Here is a 23,779-nt window from a genome sequence, read left to right as displayed (position 1 = left end):
CTTTTTCTTGTGCTTCTTTCTTTAAGTCCTTGGCACAACAAACCAACAATTCTATCTCGTATATCCCAATTAAGGAAATATGGGGTAAGTTGATCCCTCCAAGGATTGAAGTTTTTTGTTGAGAGGCATTCCTGGAAAGATGTAACACATGTGATTTACTCCAGAAGAAAAGGCCAAATTGGTGTTTGTCCCCAAAAGCTCCTACCACTTACTAATTTTCTGTCCTTTTGTTTTTGATATATGGGAATGGTTTATTTCTTTATTTGGTTGTAGGTGGACCTTTCCACCGGATATATGAAGCTTGTTTACCACCTCTTTCCTTAGATGGCCTAAGAAAAGGGGTAGGATTATGTGGAGGTGTGTGAGGGCTTCCATTTGCTGGACTGTATGGGAAGAGAGGAACTCTAGGACATTTTCTAATAAGGAAAGGAACAAAGAAGGTATCATTGAGGTAACATTGGTTAGGGTGATGCATTGGCTGAAGTCTTTGGATATGTTTGTTGATGTCTCTACAGTTATGCAATTGAATAGCTGGATGGAAGTGGCGAATTCTGCTCCTCTTTCATCAGTTACCTCTCCCTTATGGTCTCCACCAGGCCCAGGGTGTGTAAAATTAAATTTTGATGGAAGTAGTGAAGGCAATCCTAGGCCCTCGGGTGTTGGTGGGGTGTTCAGAGATGAGAATGGAAAGGTGATTGCTTTGTTTCCAGGCCTCGTTTAGAATGGTGACTCTCTCAGAGCTGGCATATGTGCTTTAATGGAAGGTTTACAAAAAACAAACGAGATGAGTATTAATAAGCTAATTGTTGAAGGAGACTTAAAGCTCGTTACAGAAGGACAATGGATTGCGGAAATATGCAAATGAAAGATGAGAAGCTAAATGGTTAATTAGGGGGATGGAGGTTCAATTTCAATGGGTGAAGTGGACTGCAAATGCTTTTGCGGATACATTGGCAAAACAAGGAGTGGGAAGGGAACATATGTTTTAGGCTTTATTGTAATCCTCTTTGATTTTTTTCTTTTTTGGGAGAGCTAAGCCTCTTTACTTCTACCCGGATTTGTAACTTTATTATCCATCAATAAATTGATTTCTATTATTGATAAAAAAATCTTGGAAGACACAATGATTGGGAAAAATGTCACTAAACAATTATGACTTTTAGTAATACTATTGATTGAAAGTGGGTTAGTACTAGGCTTAAGAGCATGCAAGTTTGAGGACAAAGAAATGGCATTAGACACTTTGATGTGTCCCTTGCCAAAAATAGGATCAAGTGAGCCATCGACAATGGATACTTTGTCTCTACTAGAGGACAATTAATAAGAGGTGAATAAAGAAGACAAATTGGTTGTATAGTTAGAGGCACCCAAATCTACAATCCAAAAAAAGCTAGTGTTGCTTGGGGCTGGGGCATGATAGGCAATATCCCTTCTACCAAAGTGTGGAAATGATGAAGGTACAAAAGCTGTCTGAAACTGGAATCATGGCAAGGGCTACAACTGCTTCTCCTTGGAAATCCATTCACAATCTGCTTCTCGTCTTCTCCTATGGCCTAAACTCTGGTAACCGAATAAAATTCTGGGAACAACTTTGGGTTGGGGATTCTCCTTTGGAGGACCAGTTTCCTTCCTTGTATGCTTCATCAGATTTGAAAAGTGAACCTATCTCTTCTTTCTTGGTTCCTTCAGACTCTACTTCTAGCTGTGGGTGGAACCTAAGCCTACGTAGGGCAATTAGGGATATAGACTATAGCTTGGTATCTTTGCTTGCCTCCCTTGAGAATGTTTTCCTAAATCCTGCTAAGGAAGACACCAGATTTTGGACTCCTAGGTCTGGTACTTTTTCTAGTGCCTCGTTTTTTGAAACCTTAACTCAACCTCCTGTCCCTTTGGGTTGTCCTTTCCGGTTAAAGAAATTTGGAGCAGGCCTATTCCTCCTCGGGTTGGCTTTTTTTGTTGGAAAATTTTCATGGAAAGAATTAACACATTTGACTTACTTCAAAGAAAGAGACCCAACTATTGTCTACTTCCTAATAGATGTACTCTTTGTAAAGCCGATGGGGAATCCGACTATCACCTCATGGTCTCTTGTAAGGTTGCTGAAACTGTTTGGGAGTGGGTTTTCTCCTACTTTGGGTGTTCTTGGTTTCCTCCGGAGAGTGTCCAAAGGTTGTTCTCTCCTTTTTTTAGATGGCATAAGAAGCAAGGGAAGACTATGTGGAGGAATATTAGGGCAGTAGTGTGCTGGTCATTGTGGGAAGAAAGAAATTCATGTATTTTTTTAGACAAGGAAAGAACATTGGAAGAACTATTAGACTCCTTTTAAGGGCTGCCCATTGGCTGAAATCTTTGGACTTGTTTTTAGACTTTCCTATGGATGACTTGCTAAGAAACTGGAAAGAGATTGCTTCCACTGCTAGATGCAAGAGGACTCTTTGTCCCTCTTGGTACCCTCCCCCCTCGGGTTTCATTAAGTTGAACTTTGATGGCAGCAGTGTAAGGAATCCAGGACCCTTTGGGATTGGAGGAGTTTTCAGGAATGAGGAAGGGGTTGTTATTGCTCTATTTTCTAGCCCTATTGGAGAAGGTGACTCTCTTAGGGATGAGATCTTTGCAGCGCTTGAAGGAATTCGAAGAGCAAAGGAATTAAATGTCAGCCGATTGATCTTGGAAGGTGATTCGAAGGTGGTGGTTAACTGGTTGAAGAAAGAGGACAGTGGTTTGTGGAACTTTAACAATGAAAAGAAGCAGTTCTTATGGATGTGTAGGGACATTGAGATCCTATACAACTGGGTGAAGAGGAGTGCCAACTCATTTGCGGATGGGTTGGCCAAGCAAGGGGTGAATAGGGAGTTTGTATTTTGGGCTAGTTTTTAATTTTTTCTCTCTGTATTCTCTTTGTATTCTGTATTTGGGGAGCTAAGATATTTTATCTCCCCTCTTGTATACATACTCCCTCTTTTCTCTTAATTTAATGAAGCTGGTGTTATTGATAAAAAAAAAGCTGTCTGAAACTGTCCAATAATGCCAACATCACTCTCCAACTGATTTAAAGCAGCTTTGACTACAGCCAAGGCATCTAGGGTACTAGCTCTAGTGTTGGTCGTGGATTGAAGCTCTGTAGTAGCAGCTGCATTGGCATTCCCTTTCTCATTCTTGAGCCTTGTTGGAAGAAGATGAGAATTAAGCTTCCAACAGTAGTCCTTGGTATGTATTTTCTTCTTACAATAGTCACAAATCACCTCTCTTTCCTCCTTCACCTCCTCCTTATCATCTCTACACTATTGCTTTAGAGCTGCTAACACTGATTCCATAGGTGAAAATTGCAAAATAACCTTCCTCCCACTTTCTCACTGCGTACTAGTAAGTAGGCCTGAGATAAGGTGGCACTATCTCTAATAAGTTGTCTCAGAATATCATGGTTTGAATTCAGTCCAGTTAAGAATTCAAACATCCTATTTGTCTCAACAAGCTTCCTATATGTTGTTGCATCCTTTTGGCTCTCCCACTCCATTGTCTCCGAGTGATCAATCCCATGCCATAAAGATTTCAGAATGGAGAAAAATTGATACAGGTTTCTCCTCTTGTTTGAGGTTGTTCACCTCACTTTTCAGCTCATAAGCTTTAGCAACATTGAGGGGCTGAGAATAGGTCTTCTTGATATTCTTCCAAATATCCTTTGCTGCCCAAAGGTGGTTTCTACTAATATGAGACTGCATGGAATTACATAACCGAGCCATAAAATGATAGTTTTCTTGCACCCACTTAGCATGTTCTTTTGCTGGTTTCTTAGCATATCCTGTCTCATATCCTAGTTTTCCTCTTCCTCCAATGGCCATCATGGCTGATCGAGCCCACTCCAAATAATTTGTTCCATCAAATTTTACTATGGTAATTTGAAAAGAATTGTTGTCATTAACACTTCTATTCCCCATAAGTCCTTTCCCATGTGATTTGGATTCATTCCTAGTTGTCTCCATGTTGGAAAAACCTCAATTGATCCACAAGTCGAGAGTAACTTCACAAATCTCCTCTTCTACACAAACCAGCCTCTCCAAGAACTGTCCAGCAGTCCCAAAACAAAAAAAGGATCCACAAGAAACAGTCCAAGAGAAGAAGTCCCAGACAAAACCCTAGAATCAGCCTTGGAGAAAGTGTAAAACAGATATCTGCTCTCTCATTTGGATTCTTAATATAAAAGATTTTTATTAAAAATAAAGAAAAAATGAGATCCCCCCTTCCTATTCATCCTCCTCATAACCCCCTCCTCTTAAGGAGGCTTATGCCTCACACCTCTAGGTAGTGGAACGCCTCGCGCCACGCCTCCGCGTTTTAAAACACTGGTAAAAACTACCCAGAAAAAAAACTGAACACCACCCTAATCAATTGTTTAAACCCTAAACCTGAAGCTGACCTGTTTTCTTTGACTCTTCCTGGTCACCGGGCAATCTCCAAGATCTCACACCTTGGGCACCTCCTGTAAACTCCAATGACCTTCAAGCATCAGGCAATAGAAGCCAAAAACTCCAGCCCTAGAGAATTCTAATGTAACCGGCTGGATCAGGACTACATGAGGATCCAAATCAATTTTAGACTTGGCTCTGCTACCAAGTTGACAGTAACCAATGATGCCAGATTTGTATTCTGTAAGGGAAACAGCAGAAAAGAAAAGAAAAAGAAGAGTTTTAAGGGAGAGTAAGAAAGAGAGAAGAGATAGAGAGAATGGAGAAAAAGGGGTGCAGGTTCTAATGGACCTGCTGCCCCAATAAATTGGTATTTATATTAATCAAATAAAAGAGTACAAAGACAGGAATACCCCTGCTGTCTATATAAAACTGATAAAAGAACAAATAATAATAAACAGTAACAGAAAAAATAAACAGTGTTAGTAGGACCACACACACTAAATAGATGTATCTCTACAAAAATCAAACCGAAACTGAATTGATTGGTTTGGCTATCCACACTTTTTTGCTCAGTTTTTTGGTTTTTCTTGAGCATCCCTATTGCTCATATTCTCATCAATCTGGATCTAAGTGACCAAAACATAGAGATCTGGAGATGTAGCAGGGTGGGTGAAATTTAGGAGTACTATGTTAGTTGATGCCTGGACTCGTTAACTGGGCACATGTTTTTGGTGCAACTAAAATTTCTTACCAACTGTTTTATCTGCTTGTTATGAGTAGTTATTTTTCCCTGACTGCTAATATCTTTCCTTTTCTAGCTGTGGTTTAGATTTATTTCATAACTTGGGCTATCTAGTAGGTTTAGGTTTGCTACATAATTTGGTTATTTTTCCTTCAATGGGCAGTTCAATGTTTGAGTGGTTTTTCTTTTAGATTTTGTTTAAATTCTGGGAGAGGAGTTGGTATAAGGTATAGGAGCGTCATTTATCTCTTTATGTTGGTACACGTGTACTCAATCATATAATGTAAAAGGAGAATAAGTTTTCTTGTATAAGCATTATTTTACTGATGAAAGGAACTGTTTATAATTACTATTAATAATGTTTTTTCACTTACTGACAATTTCTATTTAATAAGACTTTGTTCTGTAAAGTTAGTAATATTTACTCACTGATTATTTCTGTTTTACTTTTAGGTAACAAATACACCATGGGGTGAAAGGGTGTCATTTATTTTGAACCCAGACTCAGATTTAGTGGCAAAGCCATTACATGTCAGTCCTTTTATGGTACGTTTATTTACTTTCATTTTTTTTTCTTTGGTTCAGGTAATCTTGGGTCTTTGGTTGGTTTCATTGTCCTAAAGTGCTGTCATTCATTTCGTACTTATAGTTTACACTTATTCAGAATTTTGTTACCTTGGTTTTCTGTGGTCCTGTAATATTAGTTATTTTCTATTGAGAAGAAAACAGCCCCCAAAATAAACAAAACTAGTAAAGAGAGAAGAGAAGAAGAAGAAGACAATAGAAGAGAAAGGGATGAAAGAGATGAGTTGTTCGTACTCTCTCCCTTCCCTAATCTTTTAATTAATTTGGTTAATCACTAAATAACATTAAATTACAAGTGAGCCCTTAGTGGGGTGGCTGACTGATTAAAAAAAGACAAAATAAAGCTAATACTAAACATGCCCATTAACTAGCCGACAAAATATAAATCCCAACTGTGGATTATGGGCCATTTGGCCCATCTTCACTGCACCCCTCCTCAAGCTGAGCATAGATGTCAATCATGCCCACTTTGCTTGTATCATGTTGTAGCTTTGCCTTAGAGACTCCTTTAGTAAGAACATCAGCTAACTGTTTTTCAGATGCAATGAAAGGTAGACAAACTTCTCTAGAAGCCACTCTTTCTTTGATGAAATGCCTATCAATTTCAATATGCTTCGTTTTATCATGTTGTACAGGGTTGTGAGCAATGTTGATGGCGGCCTGATTGTCACAGTACAACATCAGTGTCTTGTCATACTCAACACCCAATTCCTCCATCAAGGACCGTAGCCATAGCAATTTAGAAATTCTATGGGCCATAACTTTGTATTTTACCTTAGCTGAAGATCTAGCAACCACTGGTTGTTTCTTGCTCCTCCAAGAAACAATATTACCTACAACCATACTACAATACCCCGAAGTTGACCTCCTATCATCAATGTTACATGCCTAATCAGCATTTGTATAGGCTTTCAGTTCATGCTTAGCAAAAAGAATATCTTTCCCTGGAGTACTCTTCAAATAACATAAAATCCTCTCTGCTACTGCCATATGTATCTCTAAGTGCATGCATGAACTGGCTAATGCTACTTACAACATATGAAATGTTAGGGCGAGTCATACATAAACATAGCAGTTTCCCTAGCAACCTCTGAAACACTCCCCTATCCTTCAACAATTCTCCATTAGAAGCAGAAAGCTTGTGACTTGTATCAATAGGGGTAGCCGGTCTTGCTCCCAGTTTACTTGTTTCAGTGAACAAAGTCTAGTACATACTTGTGTTGAGATATGAAAATGCCCTCATTAGACTGAGCCACTTTGATTCCCAAGAAAGACCTCAATTCCCCTAGATCATTGATCTCAAACTTTGCATTGAGGAATGCTTTAAGGTTATCAATCCCTGTCACATTAGTGCCAGTCACCACAATGTCATCCACATAGACTATAAGGTGTATCACTAATGAACCTCTCCTCTTCATAAAGAGGATATGATTAGACTGTGTTTGTTGATAACTAAATGTAACAAGGGCAACTATAAACTTCTCAAACCAGACTCTAAGTGACTGTTTGAGCCCATAGAGAGACTTCTTCAACTTACACACCTTACCCTGCATATTTGGCCCATACATCCCTAGTGGGAGAGACATATAAGCCTCCTCCTCATGTAATTCTCCATTCAAGAAGGTATTTTTCATGTCTAGCTGATGGAGGGGCCAATCTGTATGAGCTTTTGCAATAGGGGTTTTGTACCTTTTGCAACAGGGGCAAAGGTGTCCAAGTAGTCAATCCCATATGTCTATTTATAACCTTTTGCAACCAACCGGGTTTTGTACATCTCAATGGAACCATTAACATGATATTTGATGGTATAAACCCATTTACAACCCACTAGCTCCCTCCCTTTAGGCAAATCAACAACTTTCCATGTATCATTCTTGTGTGGTGCCTCTATCTCGGTTCTCATAGCATACATTCATTATGGGGTAGAGAGTGCTTCTGATACAGACCTGGGTATAGGGTGAGAAGAAACAAAGGAAAGAAAGGAATAATATGAAGGAAAAATTGGTTAGTAATAGCTAATACTTCTACTAAGAAAAATAGAAGTTTGTTAGAATGGGATCCGCCTCTAGAAGGTGTCATCAAGTTAAATTTTGATGGGAGCAACCAAGGTAACCCTGGGCCTTCAGGTATGGGGGGTGTCTTGAGGAATAAGGATAGCAACATCATCTCCTCTCAGGACAGGTGGGAATGGGGGACTCTACAAGGGTGGAAAAACTAGTTGTTGTACAAGGAATTCAGATCGCTAACCAGCTTGGGGTGGAGCATAATTCACCCAATTAGACTAATAACTAGGTTTTTTTGTTATTTGGGTAAGCCCCATTCGAGAAATCACGTAAATATTCCCTTAATTACATCTCTGCTAGGGGCAGAGAAAACCTTTTGATTCTGATTCAGAAGTACCAATGAATAGAGACTAAACTAAATATCATTTTTCTACAAGATTTTCCTTTGAAAATTCTGGTATATATTCCCTCTTTGTTTGAGAGAAAACAAGCAAATAAATAAACAAACTTTTTATACATAACAAGTAAATAGGTATCATAAAAAGTCATATTTCATCAATAATGTTGCAAATGGCCTTTAAATTGTGGTTATGTGCATTTATCATGGTATGAGGAACCATAATCAACCAAGTTTCATGAACAAGGTTGTAGATGGTTGTCTCCCTCACATATGATTAAAATGAGACAAGGAGAAGAAGAAAAAGGAAATAATAACAACAAAGAAGGAAAGTGTGTAAAAGGAGTATAAGGAAAGACATAAGTCTAATAGAGGAAGTTGTAGGAGTATCATAATGAAGAGGTGGAGGAGGAATACTGCAATCCCTACCTTCTTCTTTCTCCTCTTCTCCCTTTTCTTCCACACCACAATCTTCTCTTCTTTCTCCTTTGGTTTATCTCTTGTTGTTGTAAATTTTATCAACTGAATAGAATTAGCCAACAAAAATGGCATTAGCCCCTTCTCCCTGTAGGAAAATGGTTTATATAGAGGAGGGAGGTGGTTAAGTAACTCCCCACTCCTCTTCTTAGAGTGTCAAGTGTCACTCCACTTAAAATGGTTAAGGAGGGAAAAGAAAACTCTTCCTTCTTAAGATGACAAGTGTCCCCCCACTTAAAGTGGGTTAAGGAGGGAGAAGAAAACTCTCTCCCCTAGGATGACATGTGTCCCCCCACTTAAAGTGGTTAGAGGAGGGAAAATAACTCTCTCCCCTAGGGTGACATGTGTCCCCCATTCCAAGTGGTTAAAGGAGGGAAAATAACCTTCTTGTTAGAATAAGACAAGTGGCATCCCCTTGTAAATAAGTGGGACACTTCACAATAAATTAATTAATATGGATTTATTCTTTTAGAGCCTGCTGTTCCATTAAATGGGCTCTACTGTAGGCCCATTAAATGCTTATTGAATTACAAACAAGCCCAATTAACATGAGGCCTGTTGTTCACTAAACCAGATTGCAAGCCCATCAATAAGACTGTCTGGGCTTATAAGAAAGCCCTTTTTCTTTATTATTATTATTAATCTGTGTTTGGGAGTATCTTAATAACCTGCTCCCAGTCCAACAAACTTAAGGACTTAATAGTAACAATGTGGCTTCTAAACCTGGATGCTACCATTTGGGGCTACAAAGACCTCATCAAAAAAGAAAAGTGGTTAACTAGTAATATGAGAGTTGAGGTAAAATGAGTAAGCATGTCAGCTAATACTATGGCTGATTCTTTGGCCAAACAGGGGGTTTTCGGGGAGGATCTTTTTTGTGCTACATTGTAACTTGTTCTATTATATTGGAAAGTTGTACTTAACTATCTTAGAGAGGTTGCATCTCGTGCCTCTCCTTGGGGACATTGTACTATATATCATTGCTGATTAATAAATTTCTTTCAATTAACAAAAAATAAAAGAAATGAGACTATAAGAAAGATGTTTAGAAATGCAATGTGCAGTACATTTCCGTTTACCTTTGCTTATGGCAATAGGGACATCTAGGTTTGGAAAGGGAAGCTGCAAGGGTGTGACCTCAGCACTTGTTATCTCTTCAGCAACTAGAAGTGTAGGAGACTCATGTGATGTAGGAGAAACAATTTGCTCACTCCTGGCCCTTTGTCGTTGGTACCACCTGTGAATAGTAGGAGGATGAGGAGGTAATGGTGGAGGAAGAAGAATAGTGGAGGGACTAGAGGATGAGTGTTCCCCTCTGAACTCAACAGAAGAAGACTCAATAGGAACCGGAAGGGGGAGTGCAAACAACTGTGAAGAATACTCCCCTTGTGAATGATGCTCCCCCGGAGATGAACCATAGAAGGGAGTAGAATCAGCAAAAGTGACATCCATTGAGGCAAAACAAGTACCACTACTAGGATCAAAGCAGCAATAACCCTTTTGTGTGGAAGCATAACCAAGAAAGATGCATTTACATGCCTTTGGTTCAAACTTATGTCTTTGTGTACTAGAAATTTGTACATAGCAGGTACAGCCAAAGACTTGAAGGGGAAGAGAAAATATCTCCTTATTTGGATAAATAGGATTAAAAGGAGACTTAAAACCCATGACTCTAGATGGCATATGATTGATTAGGTATGTTGCTGTGAGAACAACATCCCCCAAAACTTTGTAGGAACATGTGAAGCAAACAAAATGCTCCTTGCAACTTCAATTACATGATGATTCTTCCTCTTAGCTACTCCATTTTATTCCAGAGTATGAACACAAGAGCTTTGGTGAATAACTCCAAAGTCAGTGAGATATGAAGTGAGGTTTTTTTTCAAAATATTATTTTGCATTGTCGGATCGAAATATCTTGATTCTTATATCAAACTGGATAAGAACAAATTCATGGAATTGTTTCACAAGTTTGGGAACCTCATTACAAGATCTCATAAAAAATAACCAGGTATGTCGAGAAAAGTCGTCAATGAACAAGATAAAATATAAATAGCCACACATAGAAGGTAAGTGCTACGACTCCCACACATCGGATTGCACAATATGGAAAAGGAAAATTGGATCTTTTATTACTTAAGGAATAAGTATTTCTACAATGTATTGATAACTCACACGACTCACAATGAAGACAGGACATATTTATTCCTTTGAACAATTCTGGAAATACATGACTCAAAGCAGAAAAGGATAAATGACCCAAATGTAAATGACATAACATAATATGACTAAATGACAAGCAACTCTCTCAAGCTGTCATTGGCTTTGTTTAGGAGTATCTAGTAGATATATTCCATTCGCCTCATGGCCACTCCCAATTACTTTCTGAGACTTTAGGTCCTGAAAAACACAATAAGAAGGGAAAAAAATGCTATACTGCAGTTTAATGATTTGGTTAGGTTGCTCACTGACATCAAATTAGTGTGCAACTTAGGGACATGAAGGACTTAAGTAAGTGAAAGGGAGTCGGTGGCCTTGATGACTCCCTTGCCAAAGATAGGAGCAAGAGAGCCATTGGCCAACGTAATCTTATCACAACCAGAAACTGAGAATTGGCAACTGCTCCTTGTAGACTTCACAGAATCAATCTTTGCTTGGATTGCTCTTCAAGAAAACTACAAAGGACCCCTTCAACCACTGAGCACCAAGGTGAAACTTCTTGTGGGACCTACAATCAAAAATCTCCAGTTGTCTAGGGTTTTAGGCAAAATTTCAATTACCTGTTTTGAAGAGTAAATAGAATATCTTCTTTTCTCCTCGAAACCACTTCCAACTGGGCTGAATATCTTCTTCAATCAATCAATCAATCAATGATTCAGTTCTCTTCAAGAAATCTTCTTTTCTCTATACACATTGTGTATGGGATTAAAAGAAAAAGAAAAAAGAAGAAAAGAGGAGCCCACTTTGATACCAAGAAGAAAACAGCCCCCAAAATAAACAAAACTAATAAAGAGAGGAGAAGAGAAAAGAGAAGAGAAGACAGCAAGAGAGAAGAGAAGAGAAGACAACAAGAGAGAAGAGAAGAAGGCGATGGAAGAAAAAGGGATGAAAGAGATGAGTTGTTCGTACTCTCTCCCTTCCCTAATCTTTTAATTAATTTAGTTAATCACTAAATAACAGTAAATTACAAGTAAGCCCTTAGTGGGGCGGTTGATTGATTAAAATAAGACAAAATAAAGCTAATACTAAACAAGTCCATAGAGGTGTAAATTGGGTCGTGCTGCCTGCAGCCTGGCGCGGCCCAGCACGACGGTCCACGGGCCCTGCTGAGCTTGGGGTTTTAGGTCCACGGGCCTGCACGGCTCGACATGGCCCATATATATTTTATATATAGTTATATAATATTATATAAATAATAATTATATAATAACATATAGTATATGATATATAATAAAATAAATATTTTTTTAATTTTATTATACTAATTTATTTAATTATTGCATATATAAGCAATTTTATACACAAAATTCATATAAAATTAAAATTTTAAGTTTTTTGTCTATTTTTTTTAAATAAGTAGCTTTGGCCCGATACACGGCCCAACCTGGCCCAAGGCTCAGCCTACAGGCCAGCCCGGCCCGCGGCATGACACAACACGACACAGGCCCGGGCTGTGGGCCGTGCTAGGCCCACCCCCAAAATTTTCACCGGGGAGGGCAGCACGGCATGACACACTTTGTGCGGGCCGCCCACGGGCCGAGCCATGTTGGCTCGACACGGCCCACTTTACACCTCTATAGGTCCATAAGAAAAAAGGCCCATTAACTAACAGACAAGATATAAAGCATAACTGTGGGCTATGGGCCATTTGGCCCATCTTCACTACATACTATTTCTTTTAATGTTTAATATTATTTGTAGAACTTTTAATTTATTCAAAAGCTTCACTTTTTTTTTTTTTAAGCATTGATCACTATTTGCATTGTAATTCATCTCTAGATGCATTTTGATGGGATAGTCTCTATTTAGGTTATATGTCTCATGTCCTTTTCTATCATTGTTCCAACAGAAGAAAATTCAAGTTTTAATCTCTAAATCACATAGCTAATGCATCCTGCATAAGTGAACATAAATAATTTGTAGAGGTTTTCTCAAGCTGTCCTCTCCCGGTGCTCATGGTTACCTCCTTTGCTAGGCAAGTTTAGTGCACTTTTCCAGTGTTGTATTTTCACTTTTCTTGCTGATTGTTTTTACTTTGTAATATGAGCATTTATAATGAAATTTGCCTATCAGGCTTCAAAAAAAAAGGGATCTCCATAAGTGTGTGTGTGTGTATAATGTGAAGGTGTACTAGAGCAGCAGTGATTTGGACTTTATGGGAAGAAAGAAATGCTAGAATCTTCCAAGAGAGAGAAGCAAACAACAAATTATGACTGTAATGACCATGGTTATACATTGGCTATTAATCTTGGATTTGTTTCGACAGCCTTTGATGATATTTGGAGGAACTGGTATTCAGTGGCTTCTAGTTCAGTATAGAAGGATAAGATACACGTGAATTGGGCACCTCCCATTGAAGGTTTTCTGAAATTAAATTTTGATGGGAGCAGTGAAAGCAAACCAGGCTCATCTGGAATTGGAGGGGCCATTAGAGATTAAGGAAGGGAATGTAGTAGCACTTTACTCAGGACTGGTGGGTAGTGGAGACTCTTTAAAGGGCTGAACTTATGCAGTCCTACAAGGTGTTAAGATTGCAAAAGAACTGATCTTGGACAATCTAGTGGTTGAAGGGGAGGACTCCAAGGTGGTGGGCTGGCTAAAAGATCTGGATTCAGTGATATGGTGTTACAGGGATGAAATGAAGAAGTACGAATGGTTAACACAACATATGAATCTGGTTGTCCAATGGGTGGGGAGGGAGGCCAATGCATTGGCTGATTCTTTAGCTAAGGGTAATTAGAGAGAGAGAGAGAGAGAGAGAGAGAGAGAGAGATATGAAGCTTCTTAGAAGTATGCATTTGAGTTAGAAAATGTGTTTTTGGATATGAAGGGAAGAATCGTATAGATTTAGCAGCAGTGAGCTAGGAGTGATCAGAAAAAGATTTAAGATATGGATAGATAGGGCCAAAGGATGAATTTAGATAGAGATTTCAGGTCTGGAAGTTAGAAGAAAAGCTGATGTATATTAGATTTTTGGCTGTAGAAATTTCTGAACGTAGAGAGCGTAGAAAGATTGGTAATTAAGAGAAACAATTAGAAAATTTTCGTTGTAGAATAGAAGGAAAGATAAAACTAATAGTAAGAGGAAAGATCTCAGAGAGTAGAAGAGAATAATAATTAACAAGAGCATGGTTTGTAATTTTGATATCATTGGACACTTTTCCATGTAGAGGTGGGGATATTTTGTTAAGGTATTGAGGAAATTGAAAAAAAATAGGAAAGTTTTTAAAAAATATGGAGTTAGTTAATAAACTTTCAAGGAATCTTTAGAAGTATAATTGCACATTTTAGGCTAAAAAACAATAGCAAACAACTATATAAATCAAATAAGAGAAGATTAAGGCTTAAATAGGTGTTTTTATGTGTCTCCCTTTTACAGTTTTGGTCTTTTAGCCATATTGTCTTCTTTATGCATATTATTTTTTGCCATTTTGACTTTTGTATTTCAGCCTCTTCTTTACATGTCTTGCCATTTTGCAAATTTTATACATCATTTGCTTGCCATTGGGTGAGTCACCCAATTCTTCTCAATTTTTTTTTATTTTTTTTTGGGGGGGGGGGTGGTGTTGTAAAATTAATTAAACACCTTTCCAGATCCAGAAAAACTTGGAAACTATGTACTTTCAAATGACTTTTTCTTTAAAAAATTAAAAGAGGAAGATCATAAGGAATCACTTGAGAGAGAAAGAAAATCCCAAACAGCAAAATCAATACACTTGTGTCCAACCTGAATCCCAAACAAAAGAAGAATTCCTCTCAAAACCAACATTATTCCTCCCCAACAAAATCCTCATCCAGATCTTCTCCCTCATCCCATGCCTCCCCTTCTTCCTACAAAGCGGTCTTCTTGCGCCTCTCCTCCTCCGTACTCCTTTCTTGAAATTCTTTGAAAGCTCTTCTAGTAAAAGCCTCTCTTCCCCCCCCCCCCCAAAAAAAAAAAAAAAAATCCCAAATCTTAAACAATTTTAATGTCTCTATCCGCAAGCCTCTTCACATCCATTCCACCACCAAAATCTTTCTCCAGAACTGCAGAATTCTTTTCATCTCTCCTTAAGACTTTGCATTCTTCCTCTTCTTTTCCTGTTTCCTTAGAATCTCCCAACTTCTTGAACTCCCCTTCAAGCACCTGCTCTGCAGAAACATTTGGACTGTCATCGTCATCCCCACAAAAATTCTTCCGGTTAATAGCTTTCTTGTTCAGCCCTCTTCTTCTATACACCCTCTTATATTTGTTTGAAGGACCAGTTCCAATCAGCCCCCCCTTTCAAACAAGAGATTTACTAGGATCCCTACGTTTCTTCATTTTTAAATTACTTATCCAATCAATCCTCAATAACATCAATTTGTTAATTAGAATCTCCTCTTAAGATTGTCTAGTCAGTTGGAACTGCAAGAGCCTCGTAAGTCCCCATGTTTGAAAACCTCAGTTTTCCCCAGGAACCACCTGAAACAGAGGATAGTCAAACGAAGGATCTTTCTTCTTTGGGATATATAGTTTTTTCACATTAGTTTCCTTTACTGATCAAAAAGGTTTTTTTTTTTTTTTGTATGCATGGCTTTATGGCATTTATTGTTTTTTATTCCATCATTTGCTTCTTGTTGCTGCATATGCACTCTTACTGCATATATAGTTTTTTCACATTAGTTTCCTTTACTGATCAAAAAGGTTTTTTTTTTTTTTTGTATGCATGGCTTTATGCCATTTATTGTTTTTTATTCCATCATTTGCTTCTTGTTGCTGCATATGCACTCTTACTGAGATATTTTTGGAACGAAAACCATGGGGAATAAATGCAGGATATGCTTGGAAACTGGAAAATGAAAGCAAATGAACCTGGGGATAATATCTTCATAACAATTTCAGTTCAACATCCCAATCTTGGTGACTATTTCACAGCTACTTTAACAGCCCAGCGCATCTCTTCTTCTATGGTGAATGATCTGGAAATGTTCTTCTGGTTGATGCCTCAAAAAGTTGCTCTGTGGATATACTGGCACGTAAGTGGTATTGAGGTTTCATGCCCTTTTCTTTAAATAGAACCTAGTGAGCAGAAGTAGATAGAATTGTACTGCATGAAAGATAATTAAAACCAATGTTGGAAGTTAGAACAGCTGTAGGAGAGATCAGATTTGATGGTTACAATGGGTCTTTACTAAGGTTCAGCACTTGGACCTTTTTTAGGAGGAGGTGCATGCTGTTTGTTGATTTCATTGTTTTAATTGATGAAACTAATGAAAGATTAAATGTAAAATTAACTGTGGACAAATACCTTAGAAGCAAGAGGTTTTATAATTAGTAGGATTAAAACATAATATATGCTATGTAAATGAATAGAAATCACTGATTGCAGATTTAGTTGAATTCCTTGTGAAGGGAAAGAAGAAGAAGATGAAGATTTCAGCAGTAGAGAAGAAAAGAGTAAGAAGTCAACCAGGATTCTTAGATTAACCCTAGCTGCCAACCCCTCATTATAATTTATACTTAAAGGATGAGATATTACAAGAATGCCCTTAGTAGGGCGGCTACTAAAGTAGCTGAACAGTCACAACTTAAAAACATAAACTAATGGGCCTAAAGCCCGACAACTTTCTAACTAAATAACTTGAAATAAGAATAAAAACGATTAGGCCCAACTCAACACTCCCCCTCAAGTTGGGAGTAAATGTCACACATTCCCAACTTGCATAGATCATGCTCTAGCTTGTTCTTTGCAATACCTTTTGTGAGAACATCAGCAAGCTACAGATCAGAAGCAATGTATGGAAGACAAATTCTCTAGAAGTCACTCTTTCTCTGATAAAATGTCTATCCGCTTCAATGTGCTTAGTTCAGTCATGCTGGACTGGGTTATGGACAATGTTAATTGTTGCCTGGTTATCACAGTACATCATAGGTTCTTCTGCCTGTACACCAATTTCTTCTAATAGGGAGCGGATCTAGAGAAGTTCTGAAACTCCATGTGCCATGGCCCTGTATTCAACTTCAACACTTGATCTTGCCACCGCTGTTTGTTTCTTACTCTTCTACAAGACAATGTTACCCCCAAAAAGGGTGCATACTCCTGAAGTTGATCTCCTGTCATCAAGGCATCTTGCCCAATCTACACTTGTGTAAGCCTCTAGTTTTTGTAGAGAACACTGATGTGGGCCCCACAACTACGGTCCCACTGTGTCCGTAGGGTAGAAGGTGTTCTACTCTTCCTAGGGTTAGCTATTGGTCATTTAGTTGTTTCAGTTGTTATTTATTTTAGTCTTATGTTGCTCTATTTGTTATGTAAAGACTGAGGGCAGATCTGTCCTTTCCATGTAATGAGCATAACCTATAAATATTAATTAAAGTGGCGGCGGCAGAACATTAAGCTTCTGCTCCTCATTTTCAACTCTTGTGTTCTATCGCTTCTCCTCCCTCTTCCTCTTTTCTCTTTACCTTTCTTCTTATTTTCGAACCTGAAATCCATTAGGGTTCAAGACTGATAACAGTCTTGAACTTCTACTGTTTCAACTGTCCATGATTAGTAAACAATATGCCTCTACCTGGTTGTCCCTTCAGATAAGCAAGAATCTTTTCAACTGCCTTCCAATGCTAGACTCGTGGAGCATGCATGTATTGACTTACCACACTTACTGTATAGGAAATGTCTGGTCTTGTCATACACAAGTATACGGCCGACCACAAGTCTCTGATATCTCCCAGTGTCCTTTACTGGCTCACCTTCTGATGCATTGATTCTATGGTTCTGATCAATAGGGGTACTAATTGCCTTCATTCCAAGCTTCCCTATTTCTTGAAGAAGATCCGAAACATCCTTTGAGAGATAAAAATTCCATATTTTGATCTTGCAACTTCAATGCCTTAGAAGTATCTCAGTTCTCTAAGATCCTTAATTTCAAATTCTTTATGTAGATTCATTTTCAGACAATCAATCTCACTTAGGTCATTCCCTGTAACAGCGAAAGAGGCAAAAGAAGCAATCTATAGAAAGATTTGGCACCGCTCACTAAATTTTGTGGTTAATGAACAACAATATCATCCACATAAACAATTAGGATTGACACCAAAGATCCCTTCGCTTCACAAACAAGGTATGATCGGATTGAGTCTGAGTGTAGCCAAAAGCAATGAAGGCCTTTCTGAATCTGTCAAACCATGCTTTGGGAGATTGTTTCAAGCCATAAAGTGACTTCTTAAGCCTGAATACCTTTCCCTTTTCAGCATCACTATAGAACCCACCAGGAAGATCCATATACACTTCCTCTTGCAGATCCCCATTTAGAAAGGCATTCTTCACATCAAGTTGAAACAAGGGCCAAGAGTATGTGGCAGCAAGAGAAAGAAGTATCCGAACAGAGGTCATCTTTGCAATTAGTGCAAAGGTCTCTAAGTAATCAATGCCATAGGTCTGTGTGTACCCTTTTGCAACAAGTCTGGCCTTGTACCTTTCTATACTTCTATCTACCTTATATTTTACCGTGTAAACCCATCTGCATCCAACTGTCTCCTTGCCCTCTGGTAGATCTACAATGTCCCATGTCTGATTCTTAATCAAAGCTTTCATCTCTTCCTGCATAGCTGTCTTCCACTCAGGTTTGGAGAGAGCCTCAGTAACACTCTTGGGTATAGACACAAAGTCAAGAGAGGAAAGAAAAGCACGGTATGAAGGAGAAAGTCCATTGTAGGATAAGTACTGTGAAATACAATGAGCAGTATACTTTCTCTTCCCTTTTTTGAGAGCAATAGGAAGATTGAGGTTATCTGTAACAGGGTTAGTAGAATCAATGGGAACTAAAATAGTAGGGGGATCAAGGGGAATACCTGAATTCATGTCAGCTGAATCTGGAGTCTCCAAGGAACCAACAGGAAGTGATGTGAGTTCTACTGTAGTGGAACCAACCTCCCTGTGAAGTCTTTGTCGTGAGTAATGCTGAGAAGCAGGACACAAAGGAGGTGGTAAGGTAGGTGACATAGGAGGGTCAAGCACAGGAGTAGACACAGGCACTGGAACTGGGAGAGGAATAGGTTGCTGACTCACTTCCCCAAAACACTCCCCCTGAGAAGGATTCTTTGAGAAGTATGTGGATTCAAAAAAGGTGATATCCATGGTAACATACCGGCTCCCAGAGACTGGATCATAGCAGCAATACCCTTTTTGATTTTTTGCATATCCAAGGAAGACACACTTCTTTGCCTTGGGATCAAGCTTTGAGCGATGAGGACCAAGGATATGTGCAAAGAAGACACACCCAAACACCTTGAGAGGAATATGAAACATCTCACTCTCAGGAAAAAGGAGACTGAATGGGGTGTTGAATCCAAGTATACGAGAGGGCACCCTATTAATCAAATACACTGCTGTGAGGATTGCATCACCCCAAAACCGAAGTGAAACTATAGATGTGATCATCATGCTTCTTGCAATCTCGACAATGTGCCTGTTCTTCCTTTCTACAACACCATTCTGTTGTGGACTATAGGAACAACTGCTCTGATGGACAACATATTCTAACAAATATGAGGCAAGGTGTTTTCCAAAATATTCTCTGGCATTGTTTGATCTAAACACCTTTATTCGTGTTCCAAACTGTGTTAGCACCATCTGATGAAATTGCTTCACCAAGGATGGTACTTCATTGTGGGATCTCATCAGGTAAATCCAAGAGTATCGTGAGAAATCATCCACAAATAAGAGAAAATATCGATAGCCTCCCATAGAAGGAACATGGTAAGGTCCTCATACATCAGAATGAATAACATCAAAAGAAAAAGAACACCTTTTATTACTAGGTTTAAATGAATGTCTACAATGCTTTCCAAGTTGACAACCTTCACACTCCAGACTTGACAAACTATCATACTCAAAAAGTTTGGAAACAAAAGACTCAAAGAAGAAAAAGGTAAATAGCCCAAACGATTATGCCAAAGCATAATTTGATCCACAGACCCTGATTCACTATCCTTGCTGACATGATGACTCTGATGAGGAGGAAGCACATCCAGGAGGTAGATTCCATTCACTTCATGACCACTTCCAATCGTTCTCTTTGAATCCAGATCCTGCAAAAAACAATGACTAGGAGAAAAAATTACTGAACAGTTCAAGTTCTTAATCAAACTACTAACAAATAACAAAGTGGTGCTCAATCTAGGAACATGAAGGACAAAGGGAAGGGAAATAGAATCACTAATCTTGACGGATCCCTTCCCAGGAATGGGAACATGGGATCTATCAGCTGTGGAGACCTTATCTCTGCTAGAACAGAGCTGGTAAGAGGAAAAAAATAGTAGAGCTATGGGTTATGTGCTTTGAGGCTTCGGAATCTGTAATCCAAGGAGGACCCTCCTTACTTGAAGTAGAAACATAATTTGCAGTGACATGCGAACTACCTGTATGAGCAAAGGAAGTAGAGTAGACTCCACCAGCACCACCTGTACCTTGCTGTCTGCTTGCTGCTGAATTGGAACTGGTTGTATCCCGCTGGTTCAGAAGTTGCCCATACCTCTAAAGTTCGACCCTTACTGCAGCAATTGCAACAGACTCCAGAGCAGCTATAGTAGGAGGGGCCGGAATGTCACCAGTAACTTCCATGTGAGCATTTCCCTTTTTATTTTTTAGTCTATTCGGCCCAAGATGCGGGTGAAGCTTCCAACAAGTATCTCTTGTGCATTTAGGCTTCTTACAGTAGTCATAGATCAAATCTCTTTTATCTTCCTTCTTGATTTCATTGCCTCCCCGATCTCCACTTTGTTTAGGTTTCACAGTACTCACCATGGCAGACTGATTAAAAACAAGATTTTTCATCATCACATCTCTCCTACTCTCCTCCCCTGACACAAAGGCATATGCCTGGGAGAGAGTAACACTGTCCCTGGAAAGAAGATGCTGTCTTGCAATATCATACTCAGGATTAAGGCCAACAAGAAATTCAAACACCCTATACTTCTCTAGATGTTTCTAATAGGTAGCTGCATCCTTAGTGGTTTCCCAAGCAAATGTCTTTAAATGGTCAATCTCCTGCCATAGGGTTTTAACGGCTGAAAAATAGGCTGCAATAGGTCTATCTCACTACATTGTAGAAATAATCTGATTTCTCAACTGATAAGCCCTAGCAACATTCTCCCTCTATGAATAGGTTTCTACAACCCCGTCTCATATTTCCTTAGTTGTATTTGTCCATAAAAAGTTTTTACTTATATGGGGCAACATGGAGTTACACAACCAAGTCATCACCATATAATTCTCCTGTACCCATTGGGAGTTGCTAGTTTCGGGTTTCACTTATTCACCAGTGATATACCCTAATTTCCCACGAGCACGAATGGTCATCTTTGTAGATTGTGACCATTCTAAGTAATTTGCACCATCCAATCTAACTGTAGTAATGGTCCCAGTCCCAAAAAGGTCTCCAATACCTCTTCCCACTGGTCCCGTTTCACTCCCGGGCTTATTTTCAACTCCGTGACCCTCCATGCTTCTCAAAAAGTGTAAAGAAAATAATTGAAATATGCAAGAAGATCAAACAAAATACTTCTGGAACCAACACCACCTTTCTGGTGTCCTAGACTGTCTTCCCACAAAGGATTCATTTTTTTGCAGGATGGGAGAAGAGAGAGAAGAGATAGCTGCTCTCTCTAGAAGCCTCCAAATCAGGCAGGACTTGAACCCCCCCACCCCCCCTTCCCCCTACAAAAAACTCCAAGGAACCCTAAAAATTTAGGGCACCACTTCCTAGGTCAAAATTGAAGAGTCCAACAGAAACAAGACTCTTCCCCTTTCTCCAGTTTTTCCTGATTTTGATGAGAAACCCTAGACCAGCTATAGGGCAAACAGATCCACCAAAAAATCCAAAAACTGGGCTTACCTGAGATCTTCGATCAGCCTCTTAAATCACCATGCAGTCGGCCGATCTAGGGCTGCATGAGAAAACAACTCAAGGAACCTTCAGCCTGATCTGATACCAAGTAGAAATCACTGATTGCAGATTTAGTTGAATTCCTTGTGAAGGGAAAGAAGAAGAAGATGGGGATTTCAGCAGTAGAGAAGAAAAGAGGAGAAGAAAAGAGTAGGAAGTCAACCAGGATTCTTAGATTAACCCTAGCCGCCAACCCCTCATTATAATTTATACTTAACTTAAAGGATGAGATATTACAAGAATGCCCTTAGTAGGGCGGCTACTAAAGTAGCTGAACAGTCACAACTTAAAAACATAAACTAATGGGCCTAAAGCCCAACAACTTCCTAACTAAATAGCTTAAAATAAGAATAAAAACAACTAGGCCCAACTCAACAAAATGAAATAATTGTAGGAGTGCAAATCAGGATACACTTAGGATTGGAGACCAACAGATAATGCAATTTGACCTTTTCTTGTACCTTGGTTCATTAATTTATAATAAGTGAGAGATTGAGGAGCTTCGTCCCATAGTTAGCTGGCCCTTGACCAACCTTGGCCTCCCTTTAGGAGCAAACCCTAGAGAAAACAGGTTTTGGAATTCAATTATTGAGAGGTGTGCAAAACTGTTGGCAGCTTGGAAGAAAAGTTGTCTTTGGGAGGAAGTATTACTTTGGTTAAATCCACTCTTGCCAATCTACCAATTTATTTTCTGTCAGGATTCCCCAAGAGGAGGCTAAAAAAATTGAGAAGGTAATGGGAGATTTCCTATGGGAGCCGGGTGATGGAAAGAAGATCATTTGATCAAATGGGAGGTTCTGTGTAGAAGTCTACAAGAGGGTGGCTTAGGCATTGGAAATATAGATAAAAAGAACTCAGCTCTATTAGGAAAATGGATTTGGAGATGGTTAAAGGAAAGAAATAGTTTGTGGCATAAAAATAATAACAAGCATAAATGGGAGGTTGGAGGAATGCAGGAGTATCTAACAGGGCCACATTGGCCTCTTCATGGAAAGTCATTCATCGCACTTTGCCTTTTCAACTTCGGTTTTCAGGTATGATGTTTGCTCTGGGGCTTCTGTTAAATTTTGGGAGGATACTTGGGTTGGCTGTAGTCCGCTGAAGGATCTCTTTTCTACCTTATATTTGGTATCCCTGTATAAAAATGAATGTGTCTAAATTTATTGTTCCTCCCTTACTCCCTGTGGGCCCCAATTGGGACTTTGGCTTTTAGATAGGTCCAAGAGAGTGAAGTTTCAACTTGTTTGTACCTTTTACAATTACTTCAAAATGTCAGTTTAGACCTTGATAAATCTAATAAGCGTATTTGGGCCCCCCACCCTAAGGGTTTGTTCTCTTGTGTCTCTTTGTCTAAGACTTTGTGCATATCTTTAGACCCTCTGTCCTTTCCCTTTACAGAATTCTGGTGTAAACCCATTCCTTACAAAGTAAGAGCTTTTTGTTGGGAAGTAGTGCATGGGAAGATTAATACTCTAGATATATTACAAAAGAGAAGGCCTAATTCTTGTCTCTCTCCTAATTGGTGCATACTGTGTAAATCCAATAATGAGAGTTGCTATCACCTACTGATCTCTTGTTCTTTTGCAGTAGAGATTTGGATTTGTTTGGGTGTAGGTGGACTTCACTGTTTGCTGAAATAGGGCTGTCGAATGAGAGAAGAAGAGGAAGAAGAAGAAGATAGGAGATGGGCGGCTGAATAATCCTTAGCCAGCCCTAATCTATTATATATAAGAACATTACATAATGTTACATAAATAAACAAGAATGCCCCTGATTAGTGATGGGACACCTAGTCAAAATAAACACTAAATAAGATTAGGCCCAGTGACTAAGGCCCAATAACTAATGACTTAAGACCCAACAAAGATAAACATACAAATTAAGACAGCCGAACCAACACTCCCCCTCAAGCTAAGCATGGATGTCAATCATGTTTAGCTTGCCAAGTAAGTCCACGAATTTCACTGTAACTAGCCCTTTAGTCAGAACATCTGCAATCTGCATCTCAGAGGGAGTATAAGGAATGTAGAGTTCTCTTAAG

At 39.0% G+C, this 23,779-nt stretch overlaps 1 protein-coding gene across 1 annotated transcript in view; it reads left to right on the top strand.

Annotated features, from left to right (window-relative positions):
* The window catches only part of LOC148862098 (DUF1365 family protein), a 52,486-nt gene that overhangs the window by 8,874 nt on the left and 19,833 nt on the right, over positions 1–23,779 (top strand). Inside the window, exons 3-4 of the mRNA XM_088985152.1 lie at positions 5,602–5,694; positions 15,628–15,828. Of these exons, the coding sequence (XP_088841278.1) occupies positions 5,602–5,694; positions 15,628–15,828 (294 nt within the window). The remainder of the gene's footprint in view (positions 1–5,601; positions 5,695–15,627; positions 15,829–23,779) is intronic.

This window comes from Nelumbo lutea, chromosome 4 (genome assembly GCF_056320005.1).
Source record: "Nelumbo lutea isolate HS-2025 chromosome 4, American lotus-T2T, whole genome shotgun sequence".
Lineage (NCBI taxonomy): Eukaryota > Viridiplantae > Streptophyta > Magnoliopsida > Proteales > Nelumbonaceae > Nelumbo > Nelumbo lutea.
Note: the sequence above shows the minus strand (reverse complement) of the source record. Positions and strands in the feature narration are given on the sequence as shown.